Source organism: Macaca mulatta, chromosome 12 (assembly GCF_049350105.2).
Source record: "Macaca mulatta isolate MMU2019108-1 chromosome 12, T2T-MMU8v2.0, whole genome shotgun sequence".
Classification (NCBI taxonomy): Eukaryota; Metazoa; Chordata; class Mammalia; order Primates; family Cercopithecidae; genus Macaca; species Macaca mulatta.
In genome coordinates, this window is record NC_133417.1 from 9,674,474 (window position 1) to 9,698,221 (window position 23,748).

The window sequence follows — 23,748 nt, forward strand, 5'->3', positions numbered from 1 at the left end:
ATGTGGCCATTTCACGTCACCACCAGTCACATCCATGACAAAAGCGGCCAAGTGACACGGGCACAGCCATAGTTACTCTAGTTCATTACTTTGAGCAGATACTCATTAGCAAATGCCCGTGGTTAAGAGAAAAATTAGGAAAAAGTACTCGAAACAAATCAATCCATTTGCTCATTTTGTTGCCTGCAAGTTGGGAAAAGACAGGAGTTATTCAATTCCACAGCAGGACACCTAGTCTAGCTCTGAAGATATCCCATGTTCTGCAAAACATTTTGAAGCCTACAGACCATGGGGCCGGAGATTACACTAAGAAGAGACTATGGGATGCTGAGGTCCGATCATTTTAAATTTGCATGCCATGTCTATGAGTGATTTGATCCTTCCTGCCTGAGGTCTCTCATTCAGAGAAACAAACTTTACACATCTGTCTCTTACTGGACAGTTACCGCGGGCCCAGCCGCCCCAGCGAGTTCTCTCACCAGCTTGAAATTCCTCCTGTTGCAGTAGCCTCTCCACCAGGCCTGCACGGTCACGGCTGCCCGCCTCTGCCTCAGGAACTCCTTCCTAGAAGGGCAATACAAGCCACACACATGTAACAACCCCAGATGGTTGAAAGCCTCTGGGGGAGAAAAACTGGTTTGCTGCTTTGGAAGGGAAAAAGGATAGTAAAATATTGGGGAAAATGAGTACGTACAATCCTTTCTCAAAAGGTGTTACAGACCAAAAGATGCACAGGCAAGTTAGGAACAAAAAATCTACTATCAGCAACCCAAATTTGTGGAAGATGACAGTCCAGTTTTTTTTTTTTTTTTTAGATGGAGTTTCACTCTTGTTGCTCAGACTGGAGTGCAATGGCACGATCTCAGCTCACTGCAACCTCTGCCTCCCGGGTTCAAGCAATTCTCCTGCCTCAACCTCCCAAGTAACGGGGATTACAGGTGTCTGCCACCACGCCTGGCTAATTTTTGTATTTTTAGTAGAGACGGGGTTTCACCATGTTGACCAGGTTGGTCTCAAACTCCTGACCTTAAGTGATCCACCCCCCTCGACATCCCAAAGTGCTAGATTACAGGAGTGAGCCACTGTGTCCTGCTGATAGTCCAGTTTTTTTAAGGGATCAGAAAATTCTTCTTCTCTCTACCCCCAAGAAGCTACAAAGGGATAAAACTTACTTCCGCATTTTTATTGCAGACGCCCCTCCTCTGGCCACTAGCCCAGGGCTGGACATGGAGAAGAAAACCTGAAAGCTGGGCTCTGGCAAGGCGGAGTCACTCCCAGGCAAGCTCAGTGCATAGAGAGCTGCAGGCATGCCTCAGTTTATTATGATGTTACTTTGCTTGATTGCACTTTGCAGATACTGTGTTTTTAGAAATTGAAGGTCTGTGGTAGCCGTGTGTTCAGTTAGTCTATTGGTATCATTTTTTCAATAGCATGTGGTCACTTCATGCCTGCGTGGCGTATTGGTAATTCTTGCAATATTTCACATTTTTCATTATTATTACATCTGCTATAATCATCTGTGATCTTTAATATTACAATTGGAATTATTTTGGGGCACCACAAACTGCACCCATATAAGATGGGAAACTTAATGTGTGTGTGCTGACTGCTTCACCAACCAGTAGTGCCCCCATCTCTCTCTGTCTTTTCTCTGTTTCCCTGTTCCCTGAGACACAGCGATATTAAAATTAGGCCAGTTAATAACCCTATTGTGGCCTCTAAGTGTTCATGTGAAAGGAAGCATCTCATGTCTCTCACTTTAAATCAAAAGTGAGAAATGATTAAGCTTTGTGAGGAAGGCCCGTCCAAAGCTGAGACAGGACAAAAGCTAGGTCTGTTGCACGAAACAGTCGTGTTGTGAATACAAAGGAAAAGCTCCTCCAGTGAACACACGAATGATGAGAAAGTGAAACAGCCTTCTCGCTGATATGGAGACAGTTTTCATGGGCTGGATAGAAGATCAAACCAGCCACAACATTTCCTTAAGCCAAAGCCCAATCCAGGGCAAGATCCTAACTATCTTCAATTCTGTGAAGACTGAGAGAGGTGAGGAAGCTGCAGAAGAAAAGTATGAAGCTAGCAAAGTTTGGGTCATGAGGTTTAAGAAGCCACCTCCATAACATAAAAATGCAAGGTGAAGCAGCAAGTGCTGATGGAGAAGCTGCAGCAAATTATTCAAACAACAGATTTTCTTTTTTTTTTTTTTTGAGATGGAGTCTCAATCTGTCGCCCATGCTGGAGTGCAGTGGCACGACCTCGGCTCACTGCAACCTCTGCTTCCCGGGTTCAAGTAATTCTCCTGCCTCAGCCTCCCAAGTAGCTGGGACAACAGGCCCCCACTACCATGCCCAGCTAATTTTTTGTATTTTTAGTAGAGACGGGGTTTCAGCATATTGGCCAGGCTGGTCTTGAACTCCCGACCTTGCAATCCACCGGCCTTGGCTTCCCAAAGTGCTGGGATTACAGGTGTGAGCCACTGCGCCAGGCTAACAGATTTTCAATGTAGACAAAACAGCTTTATATTGGAAGAAGATGCCACTAGGACTTTTATAGGTAACAGAGAGGTACAGAGAGGTCAGTGCCTGACCTCAAATCTTTAAAGGACAGGCTGAATCTCCTATTAGCGGCTTATGAAGCTGGTGACTTTGCTAATTGCTGAAGCCAATGCTAATCGACCACTCTGAAAATCCTAGGGCCCTTAACAATCATGTTAAAGCTACTCTGCCTGTAATCTAGAAATGAAACAACAAAGCCTGGGTGACAGCATGTCTATTTATAGCATGGTTTAGCTGAATATTTTAAGGCCACCATTGAGACCTACTGCTGAGAAAAAAAGATCTCTTTCAAAATATTACCACTCATTGACAATTCACCCGGCCACCCAAGAACTGTGATGAAGACGTACAAGGAGATTAATGTTTTTATGACTGTGAACAAAACATCCATTCTGCAGTCCATGGATCAAAGGGCAATTCAGACTGTCAAGTCTTACTTAAGAAATAAATACCATAATGCTACAGCTGCCATAGATAGTAATTCTTCTAACAGATCTGGGCAAAGTCAATTGAAAATCTGGAAAGCTTTCACCATTCTAGATGCCACTAAGAACATTCGTGATTCAGGAGAGGAGGTCAAACTATCAACATTAACAGGAATTTAGAAATTGATTCCAATCCTCATGAATGACTTTGAGGGGTTAAGACTTCAGTGGAGGAAGAAACCGCATATGTAGTAGGAATAGCAAGAGAATTAGAATTAGAAGTGGAAGCTGAAGATGTGGCTGATTTGCTACAATCTCATGACAAAACTTGAATGGATGAGGAGTTGCTTTTTTTTTTTTTTTTTTGAGACAAGGTCTCACTCTGTCGCCTAGGCTGGAGTACGGTGGTGCAATCTCGGCTCACTGTAACCTTCACCTCCCAGGCTCAAGTAATCCTCCCACCTCAACCTCCTGAGTAGCTGGAACTACAGGCGCACATCACCATGCCTGGCTAATTTTTTGTATTTTTAGTGGAGATGAGGTTTCACCATGTTGCTCAGGCTGGTCTTGAACTCCTGGGCTCAAGTGATCCACCTGCCTCCGCCTCTCCCAGTGCTGGGATTACAGTTGTGAATCATCTTGCCCAGCCAGGAGATTCTTCTTACAGATGAGCAAAGAAAGTGGTGTTGTTCTTGTTTCCTTTCTATGTTTTCTTTTTTGGAGACAGGGTCTCACTCTGTAATCTGGGCTGGAGTGCAGTGGCGTCATCAGAGCTCACCAAAACTTTGAACTCCTGGCCTCAAGGATCCTTCCACCTCAGTCTTCCAAAATAGCTGACTACAGGCATGCACCACCATGCCCAGATATTTTTGTATTTTTCTTTTGTAGAGACGAGTTCTCACTACATTGACCAGGCTGGTTTTGAACTGCTGGCCTCAAGTGATCCTCCTGCCTTGGCCTCCCAAAATGCTGGGATTACAGGTATAAGCCACTGTGCCTGGCCAACACTTTTTATGTCACTCTACATGTATGTAGAGAAAATATTTAAGAAAATTGTATTACACACGAGAGAAGGTAAATGGACATAAAAGGGGGTAAAGTTTCTATACTTCACTGGAAGTGGTAAAATGATGACACCAGTAGATACCGTCTTTCTGTCTGTATGTGTATAATGTGTATGATACCTAATGCAACTGCTTTAGAAAGCTATAAAAAAGACATATACTCTAACACATTGCAGATAAATCAAAATGAAATACTTAAAAATTTTTAAATAAGTCATAGAAAGGCAGGAAAAAGAAAACATACAAATGCAAAGGAGAGAGGAAAAAAATAGAAAACAAAAAATAAAATGGCAGACTTGAGCTCTAACATGAATAATCACCTTAAATGTAAAAGGCCTAAATACAGTAGGTCCTCAATGTTGTTGATACCTTCTTGGAAACAGGCTTTGAGTGAGACGTTATGTGATGGAACCAACTGTTTTCTCATCAACATTATAATGAAACCACATTGAAGGGAACAATGATATTCGAACACCTGCTGTATATTCTTGGGAAGTCAAGTTTCCAAGAATCTGTTGACGATGTTAAGGGAGAATTTAATGTATGCCAGTGACATACATTGGCAGAAATTGGCAGAATGGATCGAAAACCATGACCCAATTACATACTGTCTATGGGAAACTCACTTAACACATAGTTATATAGGTAGGCTGAAAGTAAAAGGATGAAAAATATAGGCCGGGCGCGGTGGCTCAAGCCTGTAATCCCAGCACTTTGGGAGGCCGAGACCGGCGGATCACGAGGTCAGGAGATCAAGACCATCCTGGCTAACCCAGTGAAACCCCGTCTCTACTAAAAAATACAAAAAACTAGCCGGGCGAGGCGGCGGGCGCCTGTAGTCCCAGCTACTCGGGAGGCTGAGGCAGGAGAATGGCGTGAACCCAGGAGGCGGAGCTTGCAGTGAGCTGAGATCCGGCCACTGTACTCCAGCCTGGGCGACAGACCGAGACTCCGTCTCAAAAAAAAAAAAAAAAAAAAAAAGGATGAAAAATATAGATCATGTAAATAGTAATCAAAACAGGAGTGGCTATATTAATACCAGATAAAGTAGACTTCAGAGCAAAGGAGATAACCAGAGACAGAGAAGGATATCACATGATAATAAAAAGCACATCCACCAAGACATAGCAATCCTAATTGTGTATTCACCAAACAACAGAGCTACAAAATATGTGAAGCAAAAATGATAAAACTGAAATGGAAAACGCAAGTCCACAATCATAATTAGAGACTCAACAATTGATAAAACACATAGACAGAAAATCAGCAATAATATAGACTTCAACACCACTATCAACTAACAAGATCTAATTGACATTTTTCAGAGCACACTATCGAATTAACAGCAAAATATATGTTCTTTCCAAGTGCCCTTAGAATCTGTACCAGGAGAGGACATATCTTGGGCCACAAAGGAAACTTCAACCTACTTAATAGAACTTAATTCATACAGAGTGTGTCTTTTACCACAGTGAAATCAAACTAGAAGTCAAAGACAAAATGATAACAGGAAAATCCCTAAACACTGAAAACTAAACAACATACTTCTACATTTTCGCAGAGGAAATTTCAAGGAAAATTTAATTTTTTTCTGAATGAAAGTCAATGAAATTGAATGAACTAAATGAAAGTGTAACGTGAACATTTGTGAAACACAGCTAAGCAGTGCTAAGACAGAGATTTATATCACTCTACATTAGAAAAGAGGAAAACCCTTGAATTAATAATCTAATCTCCTGCCTCAAGAATCTAGAGGAAGAAGGGTAAAATACACTCAAAGTTGGAAGGATGAAAATAATAAAAGAGCAGAAATTAAGGAAATTAAAAATAATTAGAGAAGAAGTAATGAAACTAAAGCCTGATTCTTTGAAAAGGACAAGAATTTTTTTTTTTTTTTTTTTGAGACAAAATCTTACTCTTGTTGCCCAGGCTGAAGTGCAATGGCATGATCTCAGCTCACCACTACCTTCACCTCCCAGGTTTAAGCAATTCTCCTGCCTCAGCCTCCCGAGTAGCTGAGATTACAGGCACCTGCCACCACGCCCAGCTGATTTTTGTATTTTTAGTAGAGATGGGGTTTCGCCATGTTAGCCAGGCTATCTCAATCTCCTGAACTCAAGTGATCTGCCTGCCTCGGCCTCCAAAGTGCTGGGATTACAGGTGTGAGCCACCGTGCCCGGCCAGGACAAGAAAATTGACAAATCTTTAGCAAGACTGACAAAGAAAAAAAGGAGAAGACATAAATTGCAAATATCAGGAATGACACAGGGGATACCATCACAGAGTCTGCAGATTTCAAGAGGATAATAACGGAATACTATGAACAAATTGACACACACACATTTGACAACTTAGATAACATGGACTAGTTCCTCAGAAAGCACAAATTACCACAAGTCACTCAATATAAAATAATTTGAATCATTCCTATAACTATTAAATTGAATTCATAATTAAAAACTCCCTATAAAAAAATTCCCAGGCCAAGATATTTTCACTGGAGATTTCTGCCAAACATTTAAAGAAAAATCACATCAATTCTACATAATTTCTTCCAGAAAACAGAAGAGGAAACACTTCCTAATTCATTTTATGAAGCTAGTGTTACTCTGATACCAAAACCAGACAAAAGAAAAAAAATCCTCAGACCTCATGAATATAGATGCAAAAATCCTTAATGAAACATTAACAAACAGCATTCAGCAACGTCAAAAAGAATTATACACTAGGACCGAGTGGAGTTTCCTCCAGGGATGCGAAGCTGGTTCAATATTTAAAAATCAGGAAATGTAACTCACCACATTAAAAGGCTAAATGAGAAAAATCACATATCATTATCAACTGACGCAGAAAAAAAATTGACATTCAACACTTGTTCGTGATAAAAACACCCAGAAAACTAGGAATATGGGAAGCTTCCTTGACTTGAGAAAGGGCATCAACGAAAAACCTACAGCTAACATTATAAACACACACACACATATATATATACATTTTTTTTTTTGAGACAGAGTCTCGCTCCGTCGCCCAGGCTGGAGTGCAGTGGTGCAATCTCGGCTCACCGCAAGCTCTGCTTGCTGGGTTCACGCCATTCTCCTGCCTCAGCCTTCCGAGTAGCTGGGACCACAGGTGCCCACCACCACGCCTGGCTAATTTTTTCTTTTCTTAGTAGAGATGGGGTTTCACAGTGCTAGCCAGATGGTCTCAATCTCCTGACCTCGTGATCTGCCCGCCTCAGCCTTAACATTATATTTAATGGTTAAAGTCTGAGTGTTTTCCCCCTAAGATAAAGGACTAAGCAAATATATCTGTTCTCACCACCTGAATAATACTGGATGTTCTGGCCACTGCAATAGGCAAGAAAAGGAAATAAAAGACGTATGGATTGGGGGGAAAAAAAAAAGATAGAAAACTGCCCCTATTTGCAGATGACAAGATGATCTACATAGAAAATTCTAAGGAATTTATAAAAAGTGAGCTCAGCAAGGCTGCAGGATATGAAGTCAACACACAAAAATCCAACATATTTCTATTTGCTAGCAATGAATATGCCAATGTCAAAATTAAAAATACAGTACCATTTACAATTACTAAAAAAACATGTAAATCTAATAAAACATGTACAGGGTTTGTATGCTAAAAACTACAAAACACAGACACGTGAAATCAAATAATATCTAAATAAATGGAGCTACATATCATGTTTATGGATTGGAAGATGGATTTAGTAGAGATACTGATTTTCAAATTGCTATACAAGCCTATTACTATCAACAATCCCAGCAAGGTTTTGTTTGTAGATATAGACAAGATTATTTTTATATGTAAATGGAAATGCAAAGGAACTAGAATAACTAAAACACTTTTGAAGAAGAAAAGTGGGAAGAATTAGTCTACACAGCTTTAAGACTTATTATATAACTACGATAAACAAGATGCTGTGGCATTGTGGAGGGATAGAGTCATCGACCAATGGAATGGGGTACAGAACCTAGAAATAGACCCACACCACTAGGTTTTGATAAAGATGTAAAAGCAATTCACTGACGGAAGGATAGACTTTTTTAAATGAATAATACTGGGGAGACAACCACAGGAAAAAAATTTAAAAGAACCGTGACCTAAGTGTCAGGCTGTATACAAAAATTAATTCAAAATGGGCATGTATCATGGACCTACATGTAACATATTTAAAACTACAAAAACTTTTAGAAAAACAGAAAAGAAAATCTTGACAAAGAGTTCTTAGACTCAACACTAAAAGCATGATCCATGAAAGAGAACTTTGACAATTAGACTTTACCAAAATTAAAAACTTTCGCTCTGCAAAGCTCTCTTGAGAGGATAAACAGACAACCTACGGACTGGGAGAAAATATTCACAAACCACATAGCTGACAGAGGACTAGTATCTAGAATATATAAAGAACTCTCAAAACTCAACAAAGACTCCAATTAGAAAACAGGCAAGCAACATGCAGAGACAGGTCATCAAAGAGGGGACACATACATGACAAGCACACACAAAGGTGTTCCACATCAGGGAATGTTAAGGACAGCCGCAATGAGAGATCATCGCAGACCTATCAGAAGGGCTAAAATAAACAATGACAACATCAAATACTGGTGAGGATGCAGGGGCACTGAGTCAGCCAGGCACTGCTGGTGGGAATGTAAAACGGTACAGCCACTCTTGAAAACAGTTTGGCAGTTTCTTAAAAAACAAAACTTGTAACCACCGTATGACTCAGTAACTGCACTCCTGGGCATACATCCCAGAGAAATGGCAACTGATGTTCTTACAAAAATCTCATAAACGCTCATAACAGCTTTATTCATCGAAGCCAAAAACTGGAAACAGCCCAAATGTCCTTCTACAGGTAAATGGTTAAACAAAGTGAGGGGTATCCATCCCATAGAACACTACCCAGCAATAAAAAGTAACAAAATATTGGCTGGGCTCACACCTGTAATCCCAGCACTTTGAGAGACTGAGGCGGGCGGATCACTTGAGGCCAGGAGTTTGAGACCAGTCTGGGTAACATAGCGAAAACCCGTCTCTACAAAAAACACAATAATTAGCCGGGCATGGTGGCAGGTGCCTGTAGTCCCAGCTACTTTGGAGGCTGAGGCCGGAGGATAGCTTGAGCCCGGAAAGCAGAGGTTGCAGTGAGCCAAGATTGTGCTACTGTACTCCAGCCTGGTTGACTGAGACTTTGTCTCAAATAAATAAATAAATAAATAAATATTAATGCAAGCAATAACCTGGATGAATCTCCAGAGAAACACGCCAATTGAAAAAAGCCCACCCCAGGCTGCATGTTGTATAATTCCATGTATATAACATTTGCGCAATGGCAACATTCTAGAAATGCAGAACAGGTTAGAGGTTGCCAGGGTTAAGCAGGGCTGGGGATGGGTGTGAGGGAGGGTGGTAAGACGTTTTCACTGGGGGAAATGGGTGAAGAGTATACGGCGATATCTCATATTGTTTCTTACGACTGCATGTAAATCTACAATAATCTCAAAACAAAAAGCTTCATTTAAAATGCTGGGAGTCAGGGGGGCCAGCCTGCCTGGCCTCCAACCACGTGGGCCTGTTTGGTCAGATGCGGCCTGTTGTCCTGAGATCAGCAGCACCAGCAGCTGGCCCTGAGCTGGCCTCCGGCTTCGCAGCAGCAGAGCTGCCTCTCTCGCTGTGGTCCCTAGCTCCCTGCTCCCTGCCCTGCTCTGTGCCCCCTCATTCTCTGTTCCTGGGGCTGGCTGTCTTCTCCCACGTTCTCATGCCTGGGTTTCCAGCCCTTACTATGGTGGCTCAGGAACCCAGGTGAGAGTGGGGCAAGGCAGCAGCGCTGCTGATCCGCGGATCCTGGATTACAACTCGGGCAGTACCCTCTTACTGAGCAGGGAACGCAGGCAAGCCAAGGGTTATTCTCCCTCCAAAAGCAAATTGCCTCACAACCCAAACCCATACACTGACATAACTGAAGTGGAACGTCAAACCCTGGTTGAGAGCAGGACTGGCCCTTCATTCCGCTCCCGTCTCTTGCATATGGAGTGTTTTGTGTTTTTTCCAAACATTCCAATAATGTATCAGAATTCTCTGGCCAACACAGGTTGCAGTGTCCCTGGTTGGAAGGCATTGGAAGATCTCAGTAACCCCAGGGAGGGCCCAGCAGGAACATGTGATCCTGGTTTGTGGGCTGCAGGTCTGTGTGGGGACACTGTGGGCAGGAGTGGGCTGGATGGGCCTTGGGGCAGGGCCGGCACCTGTATCTGTAGCCCCGCAGGACTCTCTGGATGCTGAGCGCCGCTCTGTCCAGCACCTGGCTTCTCTGTACCTCCAGCAGAGTGTCCTGATGATCCTGCAACGGGAGAGACCCTGTCACCAGGCTGCTCACCCTCACCCCACAGCCCCTGCCTGGGGCCTGGGCTCTGTCTCCCGAAGGTAGCATCTTTCAGGCTCCTCCCAGGAGGGCAGGCCAAAGAAGGGGGCCTTCAAAGTGACCTTCATGTTGCTCAGAGACAGGAGCTGCAACTGTACCTCCCACCCCAATCCAAGAACTTCCCACATTAGCTCTTTCTTCTTGCTAATTCAATCTGGCATCCTTCATTTCTGCTCTGAAGAATTCAAGAGGGGGCACAAAATTTTCCTGAAGTTGTGTTTTATTTCCCAAAATTCATGTGACATTTGCATTCAACCGTGTAAAAGCCCCATGTTTGTTTCAATATAAAAATGTTTCCCTCAATAATAGTGGGAGATTTTTAACACCCCACTGTTAATATTAGACAGATAGTCGAGAAAGAAAATTAACAAAGATATTTAGGACTTGAACTCAGCTCTGGATCAAGTGGACCTGATAGATATCTACAGAACTCTCCACCCCAAAACAACAGAGTATACATTCTTCTCGGTGCCACATGGCACTTACTCTAAAAGTGAGTAATCTGATCACATAATCAGAAGTAAAACACCCTCAGCAAATGCAAAAGAACTGAAATCACAACAAACAGTCTCTCAGACCACAGTGCAATCAAATTAGAACTCAGGATTAAGAAACTCACTCAAAACCACACAACTACATAGAAATTGAACAACCTGCTCCTGAATGACTCCTGGGTAAATAATGAAATCAAGGCAGAAATCAAGAAGTTCTTTGAAACCAATTAGAACAAAGAGAAAACATACCAGAATCTCTGGGACACAGCTAAAGCAGTGTTAAGAGGGAAAGTTATAGCACTAAATGCCCACCTCAGAAAGCTAGAAAGATCTCAAATCGACACCCTGACATCACAACTAAAATAACTAGAGAACGAAGAGCAAACAAATTTCAAAACTAGCAGAAGACAAGAAAAAACCAAGATTAGAGCAGAACTGAAGGAGATAAGAGAGACGAAAAACTCTTCAAAAAATCAATGAGTCCAGGAGCTGGGTTTTTTTTTTTTTTAAATTAATAAAATAGACCACTACCTAGACTAAAAAAGAAGAAAAGAGAGAAGAATCCAATAGACACAATAAAAAATGATAAAGAGGATATCACTACTAAGCCCATGGAAATACAAACCACCAGAGAATAGTATAAAAACCTCTATGCAAATAAAGTAGAAAATCTAGAAAAAATGGATAAATTCCTAGACACATACACCCTCCCAAGACTGAACAAGGAAGAAGTTGAATCCCTGAATACATCAGTAACAAGTTCTGAAATTAAGGCAATAATAAACAGCCTACCAACCAAAGAAAGCCCAGGACCAGATGGATTTACAGCTGAATTCTATCAGAATCACAAAGAACAGCTGATACCTTTTTTTTTTTTTTTTTTGAAACTATTCCAAACAATTGAAAAGGAGGGACTCCTCCCTGACTCATTCTATGAGGCCAGCATCATCCTGATACCAAAACCTGGCAGAGATACAACAAAAGAAGAAAACTTCAGGCCAATATTCCTGATGAACATCGATGCAAAAATTCTCAATAAAATACTGGCAAACTGAATCCAGCAGCACATCAAAAAGCTTATCCACCACGATCAAGTTGGTTTCATCCCCACGATGCAAGGCTGGTTCAACATACGCAAATCAATAAACATAATTCACCACATAAACAAATCTAAAGACAAAAACCACATGATTATCTCAATAGATGCAGAAAAGGCCTTCGATAAAATTCAACATCGCTTTATGTTAAAAAAAAAAAAAAAACTCTCAATAAACTAGGTATTGAAGGAACACACCTCAAAATAATAAGAGCCATTTATGACAAACCCACCATGCCCTGAGATGGTTCCTCTGCTGGCCTTGCCTCCCCCACTAAATTGGAAGCCGCTCGGTTTCTTCCTGCACATCTTAGCCTCTGAGCCCCAGCACAGCCTGACTATTGCACAGTCAAAAGGACAGACAGACCGATTAGAGGGCTGGGGCCAGGAGGGCCCTCTGAGGACACATGCCGGCAGGTGGGTAGGCACTATGGGGGAAGAGGAAGGGGCAGCAGGGGTGGGTGGGGGCTCGGGTGAGCTGGCAAAGTGTCCTCCCAACTCTGCTCCCAGCTCTTCCTCTTCCCTCTCACTGTGCTGGCCCGCCGAGGCTTAGAAGGCTAGGGGACAGGGAGGTTCCCTCCTCAGTGGTTGTGACCCAAGTGGCACTTCTGGAGGGCCCCGAAGCTTCCTTTGTGTGACTTCAGCTCCCTGTGCGTTTTGGGGGAGGCAGGTGGTGGCGGTGATGCTCGCACAAGCCTCCTAAGGACAAGTCACTTTGTGGGGAGTTGACACACAGCCCTCTTCCACTAAAGCAGTAGTCCTCCAGGCTCTGCAGAGGCTGGGCCGCCCCAGCCTGGGGAAGCCTGCATGGCAGGATGTGGCTCCGGCATGATGGAGGCAGGTCTCAGGACACCGGCAGACCGCCCTGAGCTCCTGGGTGCTGCCCCGTGGCTGGAAGGCGCCTCCTCTGCACCCTCAGGCCTTGCCCTAGGTGCCCCTCTGAGAAGCCTCCTGGGCTTCCACAGGCTGGGCTGGCCCTCCCCAGTCCCCTCACCAGTACCTCATTGTCCCCTAGCGTGACGTTCTACATCCAGGGGTGCCCTGAGGGTGGGGACCGCGCTTTGAGCTGCTGCCCGGTGCCATTGGCTCAGGGCACATGGACCATGGACCCCGGGCCTGGTGCAAGAGCCGACAAGCCCATGAGCTGCAGGAGGCCCAAGGCCGGCTGGTTCCTGGGGGTCTCACCTTCAGGAAAATTTTGGTCTTCCCCAGTTTCCAGTCTTTGTCTGTCCGCAGCCACATGTCAGCGATGCCCAGGGTCATCTGGCGGAACTTGCCTCGCAGCTGCCAAGACCAAACGGGGGTGTAGGTGGGATAGAGGGCAGAGACCCCTCAGCGGCTCTCTGGGGGTGGAGTCTCCCTCCTCCTCCCACAGGCTCCCCCATCAGGGGCTGCCCGCGCCCCAGCCCAGGCACAGGCACAACGGGAACCTCGAGCAGGGGTTGGGGTGAGGAGCGAACTCGGGGCCTGGGGCCTCCATGTGTTGTGGGACGCTCGGCCCAAGCCAGGCCCAGCCTCAGGATGGCTGAGAGTTCCAGACCGGACAGGAAGAACCTCGGGCCCCAGTAGCTTTCTAGCCCCACCTCGGCTCTCCGACGCGGTAGGAGAGAACGTGTCTACTGTACAACTGCAGACACGGTCCAGAAGGAACCGCTGCGGCCGCCAGCTCTCCCGGACCCCAGGGAAAGCCCCTCACTTCCGCGGCGCTGGGAGAGGGACAGGGCAGGGCGGGAGGAGGCGAGAGAGAGGAAGGACAGGGCTCATGGCAAGGCTGGGGCCGGGGAGGGCAGCGGGAGGCCGAGGGGAAGGCCGGGGATGGACAGCGGTGGCCGTCCCCGAGGGGCGCTGACCTGCATCCGCACGGCGCTGGGCAGCAGCGCGCCGAACCTCTGCGAGAACTCCTCGAACGTGTAGCGGATGGGGAAGCCGGACTTGCGGATGCGCACGGTCTCCATCATGCCCGAGTATCGCAGCTGCCGCAGACACAGCTCCCGGTCGAACAGCTGTGGGCGGACGCGGGGCGCTGACCCGGTGCAACCCCCCTCCTTTGCAGGGACCCCCCTTCCTGGCACCCCGCCATCGGGCACCGGCCCACAGCCAGAGGTCAGTGTGTCCAGCCCCTCGCCCCGCCCGCCCCCACTGTCCTCCAGAGATGGAAAAACTACACAAATGCAACTTCAGTAAGGCTACCTTTTGAAGAGAGCAGTGCAAGTAGTTGAAAACCCCGTAGAATTGTCAAGGAGATAAAAGTCGATAGCATTGGAAACTGTGGCACCCACAGAAACACGATACTCCCATCACTCTCAACTACCCGAAGCTGTGAGTGTAAACGTCCTCTGCACGTGGCCAGTTAAAATGCTCTTTTTTTTTTTAAGTTTTATTTCTTTATTTACTTTTTTGAGATGGAGTCTCGTTCTGTCGCCCAGGGTGGAGTGCAGTGGCACGATCTCGGCTCACTGCAACCTCTGCCTCCTGGGTGCAGGCGATTCTCCTGCCTCAGCCTCCCGAGTAGCTGGGATTACAGGCGTGTGGCACCACCCCGGGATAAGTTTTGTATTGTTAGTTAAAGAAGGAGTTTCACCATGTTGGCCAGGCTGGTCACCAACTCCTGAGCTTAAATGGTCCGCCCGCCTTGGCGTCCCAGAGTGTTGGGATTACAGGCCTGAGCCACCGCACCTGGCCCAGTTAAAAATGTTTTTAAGCGCCCCTTGCCTACATAAGTCAGGGTGGAAACCTGCCCCGTAGGCACTTAAGAGTTTCATGGTGCCTCCCCCACAATAGTTAAATGAAAAAATAAATCTACTCAGAGGCAGAAAATATCCTCATCAACTTAGTCTCTCCCTCCCAGGAGATGGAGGCCAGAGGGAGACCTGGAGTGGGGGCCGGGAGGGGTGTGCGGGGCAGTGGAGGGCCCTTGGCCCCAGGGAGCTGAGCCGTCTTTTGCTTGGAGGCGAGTGTGACCGGCAGAGAAATGGCATGATGTCCTTCCCTGGGGTGTCAGGCTTCAGCAGAGGTTCCAAGACTCTGCCATGGCTTGGATTCTAGAGAGCCCCCTCCACCTACAAGCCAGGAGTCTCTGGGGGACCCTGGGGAACGCCTCTGATCCCGCAAGCCCACCAGCAGGCACTGTTACCCTACCTGCAGGGCCACAGCGCCAACTGCTGGTGGGGTCCAGGCCACACTGCACTTAGCCTCTGGTAAGTGTTCAGCTGCGCTTCACTGACAATTTCCTAAGTGCCTGGCGTTTCTCGCTGAATCAACAGCCCTACCTGGTGTGGGTGATTGGCTCCAATTTAAAGATGAGGTGCCTGAGGCTGAACCTGGGTTTGAACCCTGAGCCTATCTGGGCTTCCCCCTACATACCACATAGCAGGGCAGCTGCCACCAATGAGAGATGTCCCAGCCAGAGGCACTCTCAACCCCTGAGCTTCAGCCTCAGGCCTGCCTGCCTGTCCTGCAGCTCCCAGCTCCCAAGGTAGGCAGGGTGGGAATGAGCCAGGGGTCTCTGGGAGCCCAGCTACTTCTCCCAGCAGTTAAGGAACAAGACAGGTTGTCTCACATCTGCCTATTGTGCCTTCAAGGAAGATGCAACCTAGATTTCATAAGGCAAGCCCCATTTTATTTTTTTAGAGACAGGGTCTTGCTTTGTCACCCAGGCTGAAGTGTAGTGGTGTAATCATAGCTCACCGCAGCCTCAACCTCCTGGGCTCAAGTGATCCTTCTCCCTCAGCCTCCTAACTGAGACTACAGGCACATACCACCATACCTAGCTAATTTTTATACTTTTACTTTTTTTTTTTTTTTTTTTTTTGCAGAGATAAGGTCTTGCTATGTTGCCCAGGCTGGCCTCAAGCAATCCTCCCGCCTCAACCTCACAAAGTGCTGGGATTACAAGCGTGAGCTACTGCACCCAGATCAAACTTAATTTCACATAGTTTTATTCTTTCCAAAAAGGCATGTAATATTTTTATTACCTTATGTGGATAAAACCATTTTATATTGTTTCAGTTGATGTCTCCTAGTTTGGGGAATCCCTGCATATGCAGCCTCTGGGTGAAACTCCCCAGCCAGTGAAGCAGGGACTTCCTTATGGGCGGGGAGTAGGCTGTCACCCCCTCACCATCTCACATCAGGTAAAGATGACTTTCTGCAGGGCTTGGCGAAAGGAGTGGTGTCAGCCTCTGAAGTCCTATTACTGATTGCTGCCTTAGTTGAGTGTGGTTTACACATGGGGCATGTGCTGCAAACCTCATGTCCAACCCTCAGGGCCTTCCTGCAGGCAGGAGCAAGTCTGACTTTACAAAAGGGAAAACTGAGGCTCACAGCAGCAAAGAGCCAGGCCAAGAACACACAGAAGATGCATGGAGGTCTCTCAGCAACCCAAAGCCCTGCAGGTCACTGACCTTCACATGACCTAGACTGGTTGCCTTACCCCAGTGTACTTATCTGTAAGGTAGGGGCAGTAACAGCTCTAACACTAGCCAGGCCCTGGCAGAGGGAGTGACCACAACCCTAGAGGCCATCAGCCTCCTCCTCCTCCCTCCTTTACTGTGCCCCAGCCTTCTGTCATTACCAGCGGCTTCTTATATTCATTAGGTTTGATGCAGCGGATGAAGTAAGGCTGGCAGTTGGTCAGAATTTTCATCAGCTGGTCCAGAGACTGTTTGAACTGGCCTGCTAAGGTGGAGGGCCGTTTATTTGAGTCTGCAGACTGTGAATGGAAGCACAAAGCACAGGTGGGTCTCAGGAGCCATGTCCTGGGACAGCTGACCCCATAGTCTAGCAAGGGCTGCCGCCAAGGCCCCGCAGGTGGAGTGGTACATCCACCTGGTCAAGAACCCACTCACCCACCCATCCATCTATCCATCCACCCACTCATTCACCCATCCAGTCACATACCCATCAACTCACCCATCCATCCACCTGCCCACCACCCATCCACCTACCTATCCAGCACCCATCCATCCACTCACCCATCCATCTACCCACCCACCCATGCATCCATCCATTCACCCATCCACCCACCCATCCATCCACCCACTCACCCATCCATCTACCCACCCACCCATGCATCCATCCATTCACCCATCCACCCCCCCATCCATCCATCCACTCACCCACCCACACAGCCACCTGCCCATCCATCTATCCATCCACCCACCCACCCACCCATCCACCCACCCGTCCATCCATCCATCCACTCACCCACCCACACAGCCACCTGCCCGTCCATCTATCCATCCACCCACTCACCCATCCATTTACCCATCCACCCACCCATCCATCCATCCATCCACTCACCCATCCACGTAGCCACTCACCCATCCATCCATCCACTCACCCACCCACACAGCCACCTGCCCATCCGTCTATCCATCCACCCACCCATCCACCCATCCATTCACCCATCCACCCACCCACACAGCCACCCACACAGCCACCTGCCCATCCAACCATCCTTCCACCCATCCATCCATCCATCCATCCACCCACCCATCCATCCATCCACTCATCCATCCATCCATCCACCCAACCATCCACACACCCATTCACTCATCCACTCACACACCCATCCACCCATCCACTCACCCACCCATCCGTCTACCCACCCATCCATCCACCCACCCACCACCCATCGACCCACTCACCCATCCATCCACCCACCCACTACCCATCCACCCACTCACCCATCTATCCACCCACCCACCCATTCACCCATCCATTTACCTATCCACCCACACATCCATCCATCCGCCCATCCATCCATTGCAGGTTTCCCAAGTGCCTGCTGCATGCTGGGGACCCACAGGTGATTAAAACAGTCTTTCCTGTACATATATGTCTGGCCCTGTAGCCATCAGGGGTGAGAGACCCAGGAGGGTGCCTGGGAGCCCACCTTGAAGAGATGGTTTCCTGCCTTTGCCTGGCGGATGGTCCCATGGCCCAGCCTGGTCTCTGCTGACTCCAGGTTGAATAGCTCCCTCAGAAACTTGTTTTTGGAGGAGTAAACCACGGTGAGGATATCTGTGCTCAGCACATCTCGGTTTTTCTCCAGGAAGCCTATGGGGACACAGGGCCCACCCAGCATCCCAGCTCAGCCATCACTGCCCACCCGTGGGGAAGAAAAGGGCAGTGGGGGGGAATACAGGATGCCTAGAGGAACCCCCTCCTGCACAGGCCCCACTAAGGCCATGCTCTCCACCCCTCTAGCCAGGCATGGCCCCCATCTACCCAGCACAAAGTAACTCCTCCCGTCTAAACTCTGGACCCCCCCGAATTCCCATTCCCACTCCAGCCCCCTCGTCTAAGCTGCCACCATCCTCCTGTCTCTGGGCAGATCCTGCTAGGGCTAAGGCTCCTTCAGGCTGAAAATAGATGAAGCCTCCAATAATAGGAGAAAGGCAGTGTCATGGGCTAAATTGTGTCCCCTAAAATTCATATGTTGGTGTCCTAACACCCTATACATCAGAACATGACTGTGTGTGGACATAGGGCCTTTAAAGAGGGGATTAAAGTAAAATGAGGTCATTAGGATGGGCCCTAATCCGGTATGACTAGTGTCATTATAAGAAGGGAGATGAGGCCGGGTGCGGTGGCTCACACTTGTAATCCCAGCACTTTGGGAGGCTAAGGCAGGTGGATCATGAGGTCAGGAGTTTGAGACCAGCCTGACCAACATGGTGAAACGCTGTCTCTACTAAAAATACAAAAATTAGCCAGGCATGGTGGTGCATGCCTATAATCTCAGCTACTCAGGAGCCTGGGGCAGGAGAATCACTTGAACCTGGGAGGCAGAGGTTGCAGTGAGCTGAGATCATACTATTGCACTCCAGCTTGGGTGACACAGTGAGACTCCATCTCAAAAAAAAAAAAAAAAAAAAAGAAAAGAAAAGAAGGGGAGATGAGGACACAGACACAAACAGAGGGAAGGGAGGCCATATGAGGACACAAGGAGAAGATGGCCATCTGCATACAAAGGAGAGATGCCTCATAAGGGATTAAACCTGCCAACACCTTGATCTTGGACTTCCAGCCTCTAGAACTCAGAGACAGTAATTGCTGTTGTTTAAGCCACTCAATCTGTGGTGTTTGTTACTCTTGCCCTAGTGACTAATACAGGCATGGCTCCAGGGGGTGAGAAGATCCCACATCTCCCCTTCAGCCATAATTAAGAATGGCTTAGTCCTGCAGTAGGGACAGAACCACACTGAGAAGATGAGCTGCTCCTCAAAGCCAGGCTCCATTGAGGCCAGGGGCTGCGCTGCTTGGTCTCTAAGGACCAACTCCCGAGGGCACGACCCTGACTTTCCTCTTTCACTTTGCTCCCCTTAAGTCAGCCCAGTTTTTAGTGGTATGCCCTGTGCACACCTGCACAGCCTGCTGTGGAGCTGGAGAGGCAGAGTCAAGGGTGGGAGAGGGAAGGGAGCCTGTTTGCCACCTCTTCCTGCAGGTGTCTGTGAGGGGAGCAGCACCAGGGGGGCTGCACTGGGTGCTGGGCGGGGGGTAGACACTCAGTGACACCCTGCGCTCCTGAGGCTCAGGCAGAGTTCCCCACCAGGGGCAGGGGGGCTGAGCTCCCTGGATGTTTTCGGGGTGGGGAGGGTTGAGACACTCCTGGGTTCAGTATTCCAATAGGCAGAGTAAGTGAAGCCAAGGTTATTAGCACAACAGGGTATCCAAAATAAAAAGAAGGCTTAGCTTTAATTAATATTTCTAGAATTCTGGCCGGGCGCGGTGGCTCAAGCCTGTAATCCCAGCACTTTGGGAGGCCGAGACGGGCGGATCACGAGGTCAGGAGATCGAGACCATCCTGGCTAACACAGTGAAACCCCGTCTCTACTAAAAATACAAAAACTTAGCCGGGCGAGGTGGCGGGCGCCTGTAGTCCCAGCTACTCGGGAGGCTGAGGCAGGAGAATGGCGTAAACCCGGGAGGCGGAGCTTGCAGTGAGCTGAGATCCGGCCACTGCACTCCAGCCTGGGCGACAGAGCGAGACTCCGTCTCAAAAAAAAAAAAAAAAAAAAAAAAAAAAAAGAAAATATTTCTAGAATTCTGCAACCAGAAAATCTAGAAAGAATCGACCTTAATCTTAGCATTATGTAAGTTTCCTATCACTTCAAAAAATAAAACTCAGCCTTGAATTGCCCCATGGAGGATGGGCTCGGTATCTTCTTTGTGTCCCAGGACCCTGCAGGTCTGATTGGCTCCAGCCTCTTCGTTTTCTAGGAACCCAAAGCCAGGATCTGGCAGGAACTATGAAGGAGCCACGGCACCTTTCCCTTTCTCCCCTGGCCTCCCAATGCCTAGCCTGTTCTGAGTAAATGACCACCCTCTACTCAAAAGAATCATCCCTGGATTCCTGTCTCCAGTTTAAATAGACCAGAACACCTCTTCACTTCTCCACATGAGGTGCAGAGAGTGACCCTCTGGCCGCCCCTGACCACAGCAGCCCATGGTCACCTTCCTCGTTTTTCCTAGCACACCCATAGGGTGACCACCCCAGGCCTTCACTTCTTCAATCAAGACCATTACTGACCGTCTCTCAACATATCCCAAAAATTAAAATGGGTCAAAGACCTAATGTAAAAACTAACACTAAAAAACGTAGAAGAAAACATAGAGATAAATCTTCATGACCTTATATTTGACCCTGGACTCTTAGATATGACACAAGCAAAGAAAGGAAAATAGATAAGTTGGATTTCTTCAAAATGAAAGCTTTTTGGGCCTCACAGGACACCATCAAGCAGATGAAAAGACAATCCACAGAATGAGAAAATAATTTACCAACCACATATTAGGTACTTGTATCCAGAATAATAAAGAACTCTTACAACTCAACAATAAAAAGACAACCCAATGAAAACACGGGCAGAGCGTTTAAATAGACATCCCTCCAAAGAAGACGTGCAAATGGCCAACAAGCATATGAAACGGCGATTGACATCCTTAGCCATCGGGGGATGCAGATGCAAATTACACTGAGACTTCAAACCCACTAGGGCAGCTATAATAAAAAAGACAGACAATCACATGTGTAGGCGAGGATGCGGAGGAACTAGAGCCCTCATACAATGCTAGTGGGAATGTAAAATGGTACAGCCGCTTTGGAAAACAGTTTGGCGGTTCCTCGAACAGTTAAACATAGAGTTATTATATGACACAGCAATTCTGCTGCTAGGTAGATACCCAGGGGAAATGAAAACATATGCCCGCACAAACACTTGTACATGGGTGTTCGTAGCTGTGTTATTCATAATAGGCAAAAAGTGGAAAAAACCCAAATGTCCATCCACTGATGACGAGATAAACAAACATTCCAGATAATGGAATGTTTTTCTGCAATGAAGAGACATGGAGCATTGACATGTGCTACAACATAGATGAACGTTGAAAACATGATGCTGGCCGGGCGTGGTGGCTCACGCCTGTAATCCCAGCACTTTGAGAGGCTGAGGTGGGCGGATCACGAGGTCAGGAGATCGAGATCATCCTGGCTAACATGGTGAAACCCCGTCTCTACTAAAAAAAATACAAAAAACTAGCCAGGCGAGGTGGCGGGTGCCTGTAGTCCCAGCTACTCGGGAGGCTGAGGCAGGAGAATGGCGTGAACCCGGGAGGCGGAGCTTGCAGTGAGCAGAGATCGTGCCACCGCACTCCAGCCCGGGCCACATAGCGAGACTCCATCTCAAAAAAAAAAAAAAAAAAAAAAAAGAAAACATGATGCTAAGTGAAAGAAACCAGCCACAAAAGACCACGTATTGTATGGTTCCATTTATGCAAAAAGTCAGAATAGGCAAATCCATAGAGACAGAAAATAGTTGTTGCCCAGGATTGGGGGGAAATGGGAGTGACTGCTCATGAGGGGTTTCTTTTAGGGGTGGCGAAAAAGTTCTAAAATGGGGGCAATCATTAGTATACTCTGGATATACTACAGTCAAGTTGTACACTTTAAAATAGGTAAATAACATGGTGTGTGAATTCTATCTCAATAGAGTTATTACCAAAAACAAAGCAAAACATGCCTGGTCCATTCCATTTTCTTTCTCCAGTAGAAGCCATACTGCTCATCCCTCTGCCCCACTGCTAGAGCTGCAAAATAGCCTCATCCTCTGAGCCTGCTTTCCACGGTCTCCCTGGAACCCAGTCCAGATTTGGAGGGGGCATGAGAGGAGCTGCACCCACCTTCTGCTTGGTAGTACACCTCGCCGGCAAAATGAGCAATGCCAAATCTTGCATCGTGGATGTTCTTGGGCTGTAGGAAGGCCTTGTTGTTGGCGTGGACACTGTTCAGTTTTTGCAGCATGGTGAGATCTGTCCCCTGGAAGAATGCAGACAGCCTATGGGCTGAGGCCCCAGAGTCCAGCCATGGGGAGGTCAGGCTCCAGGGCTTCCTCATGGAGGCAAAGCAATCTGGGCTCAGGATGATTGAGGGCCTCTGTATAGACGGGAAGCTAATGCCCAGGGGTCAGTGATTCGTTGCAGGGAGTGAGGGCTGAGCTGGGAGCAGTGCTGGGTCTGCCACCCTCCACGACCAGCTCTTCTGCTCCACTCTCTGAACTATTGTCTGAGGACCCCAGCCGTCAGAGAAGTGGGCCTTGGAGAGGAGGGTCTGTCTGGTTTGGCTGGGGCTCTTTTGCTTATTCCTGGCAGAGGTTTCAGTGACTCTCAGAACACGCGGCCCACCCGAGTGCAGTTTCCCGGCCTCCAAGAGGAGACCCACAGCAGAGCCTCCACCAGAAGGTCGGCAGAACACACACCTGTGGGAAACGGCTCTCCTCGTCCAGGAGGGAGATGACGCTCATGGGCTTGAGGGCCAGCAGGTCCAGGGTGGGCCGATTGTCGGTGTAGTGGATGTAGTCCCAGGAGATGTTCTCCGAGCGGTACTCCTCCTGCTCCATGGCGAACACGTGCTGCACAAAGAACTGCTGCAGGTGCTCGTTGGCGAAGTTGATGCAGAGTTGCTCGAAGCTGTGAAGGCAAGGTCACTGCCCAGGGGTGGAGCAGGGCCAGCTGAGTCCCCGCTGCAGCAGGCTGGAGCCATAGGATCACCAGCCATCTGCACACAGCCCCGTACAGATATGCCCACAGATGCACATCTCGTGTACACACGGATGCACATTCATTCCTGCACACCCTCTCTCCTCTGACTGCCTCCATCACCGTCACTTTTTCCACCCCACGGCAAAAAGAGAAACGAGGAGGCTCAGCATATCATCAAGTCCTCGCCTTCAGCTTCTCACAGCCGCCTGCTGGGTCCTCTGCCAGGCCTCCCCACCTGACACTGAAACAATTCTTGTGGTCTGAGTGCACACTAGCAGCCCCACCCATGAGCCTTGCTATGGAGATGAGCTTCTGGAGACCCAGCATTGACTGCCGGGCCCCCCTGCATCAACCAGGCATACGCCCTACTGCCTCTGTTCCCAGGTCCTCCAACCTGCACTTCCTCCTGCATTCCCTGCCTTGGGAAATGGCCCCTCCACCTACCACCCCCGGCTCAAGTCAGAAACCGAGGAGTTTCCGTCTCTGTCCCTCCTCTCCAGTTCCCGTCAGTTGCCAAAGTCTGGCCCATGCTATCTTCAACACCTGTCCCTCCCAGGGCCAGATGCCAGTGATCCGAATCACACTTGAGCTGGCACTGGGCTAAGTTCTGCCAGCCCTGCCTCTCC

At 47.7% G+C, this 23,748-nt stretch overlaps 1 protein-coding gene across 6 annotated transcripts in view; it reads right to left on the reverse strand.

Moving 5' to 3' along the window:
* MYO7B (myosin VIIB) overlaps positions 1-23,748 on the reverse strand; it is a 111,794-nt gene that overhangs the window by 31,240 nt on the left and 56,806 nt on the right. For 5 of the 6 annotated variants that reach the window (XR_003721205.2, XR_013401932.1, XM_077956735.1 and 2 more), the window contains exons 13-20: positions 22,840-23,050; positions 22,265-22,400; positions 17,976-18,139; positions 16,653-16,790; positions 13,930-14,082; positions 13,265-13,363; positions 10,314-10,408; positions 480-564 (exon numbers count right to left, since the gene is read on the reverse strand). Coding sequence is in view for 4 of the 6 variants with exons in the window: in XM_077956735.1 (XP_077812861.1) it covers positions 480-564; positions 10,314-10,408; positions 13,265-13,363; positions 13,930-14,082; positions 16,653-16,790; positions 17,976-18,139; positions 22,265-22,400; positions 22,840-23,050 (1,081 nt within the window). In the remaining 2 variants the exon portion in view is untranslated. Of the gene's footprint in view, positions 1-479; positions 565-10,313; positions 10,409-13,264; positions 13,364-13,929; positions 14,083-16,652; positions 16,791-17,975; positions 18,140-22,264; positions 22,401-22,839; positions 23,051-23,748 lie in introns of those variants that run through there. The other variant, XM_077956737.1, reaches the window with a different exon arrangement.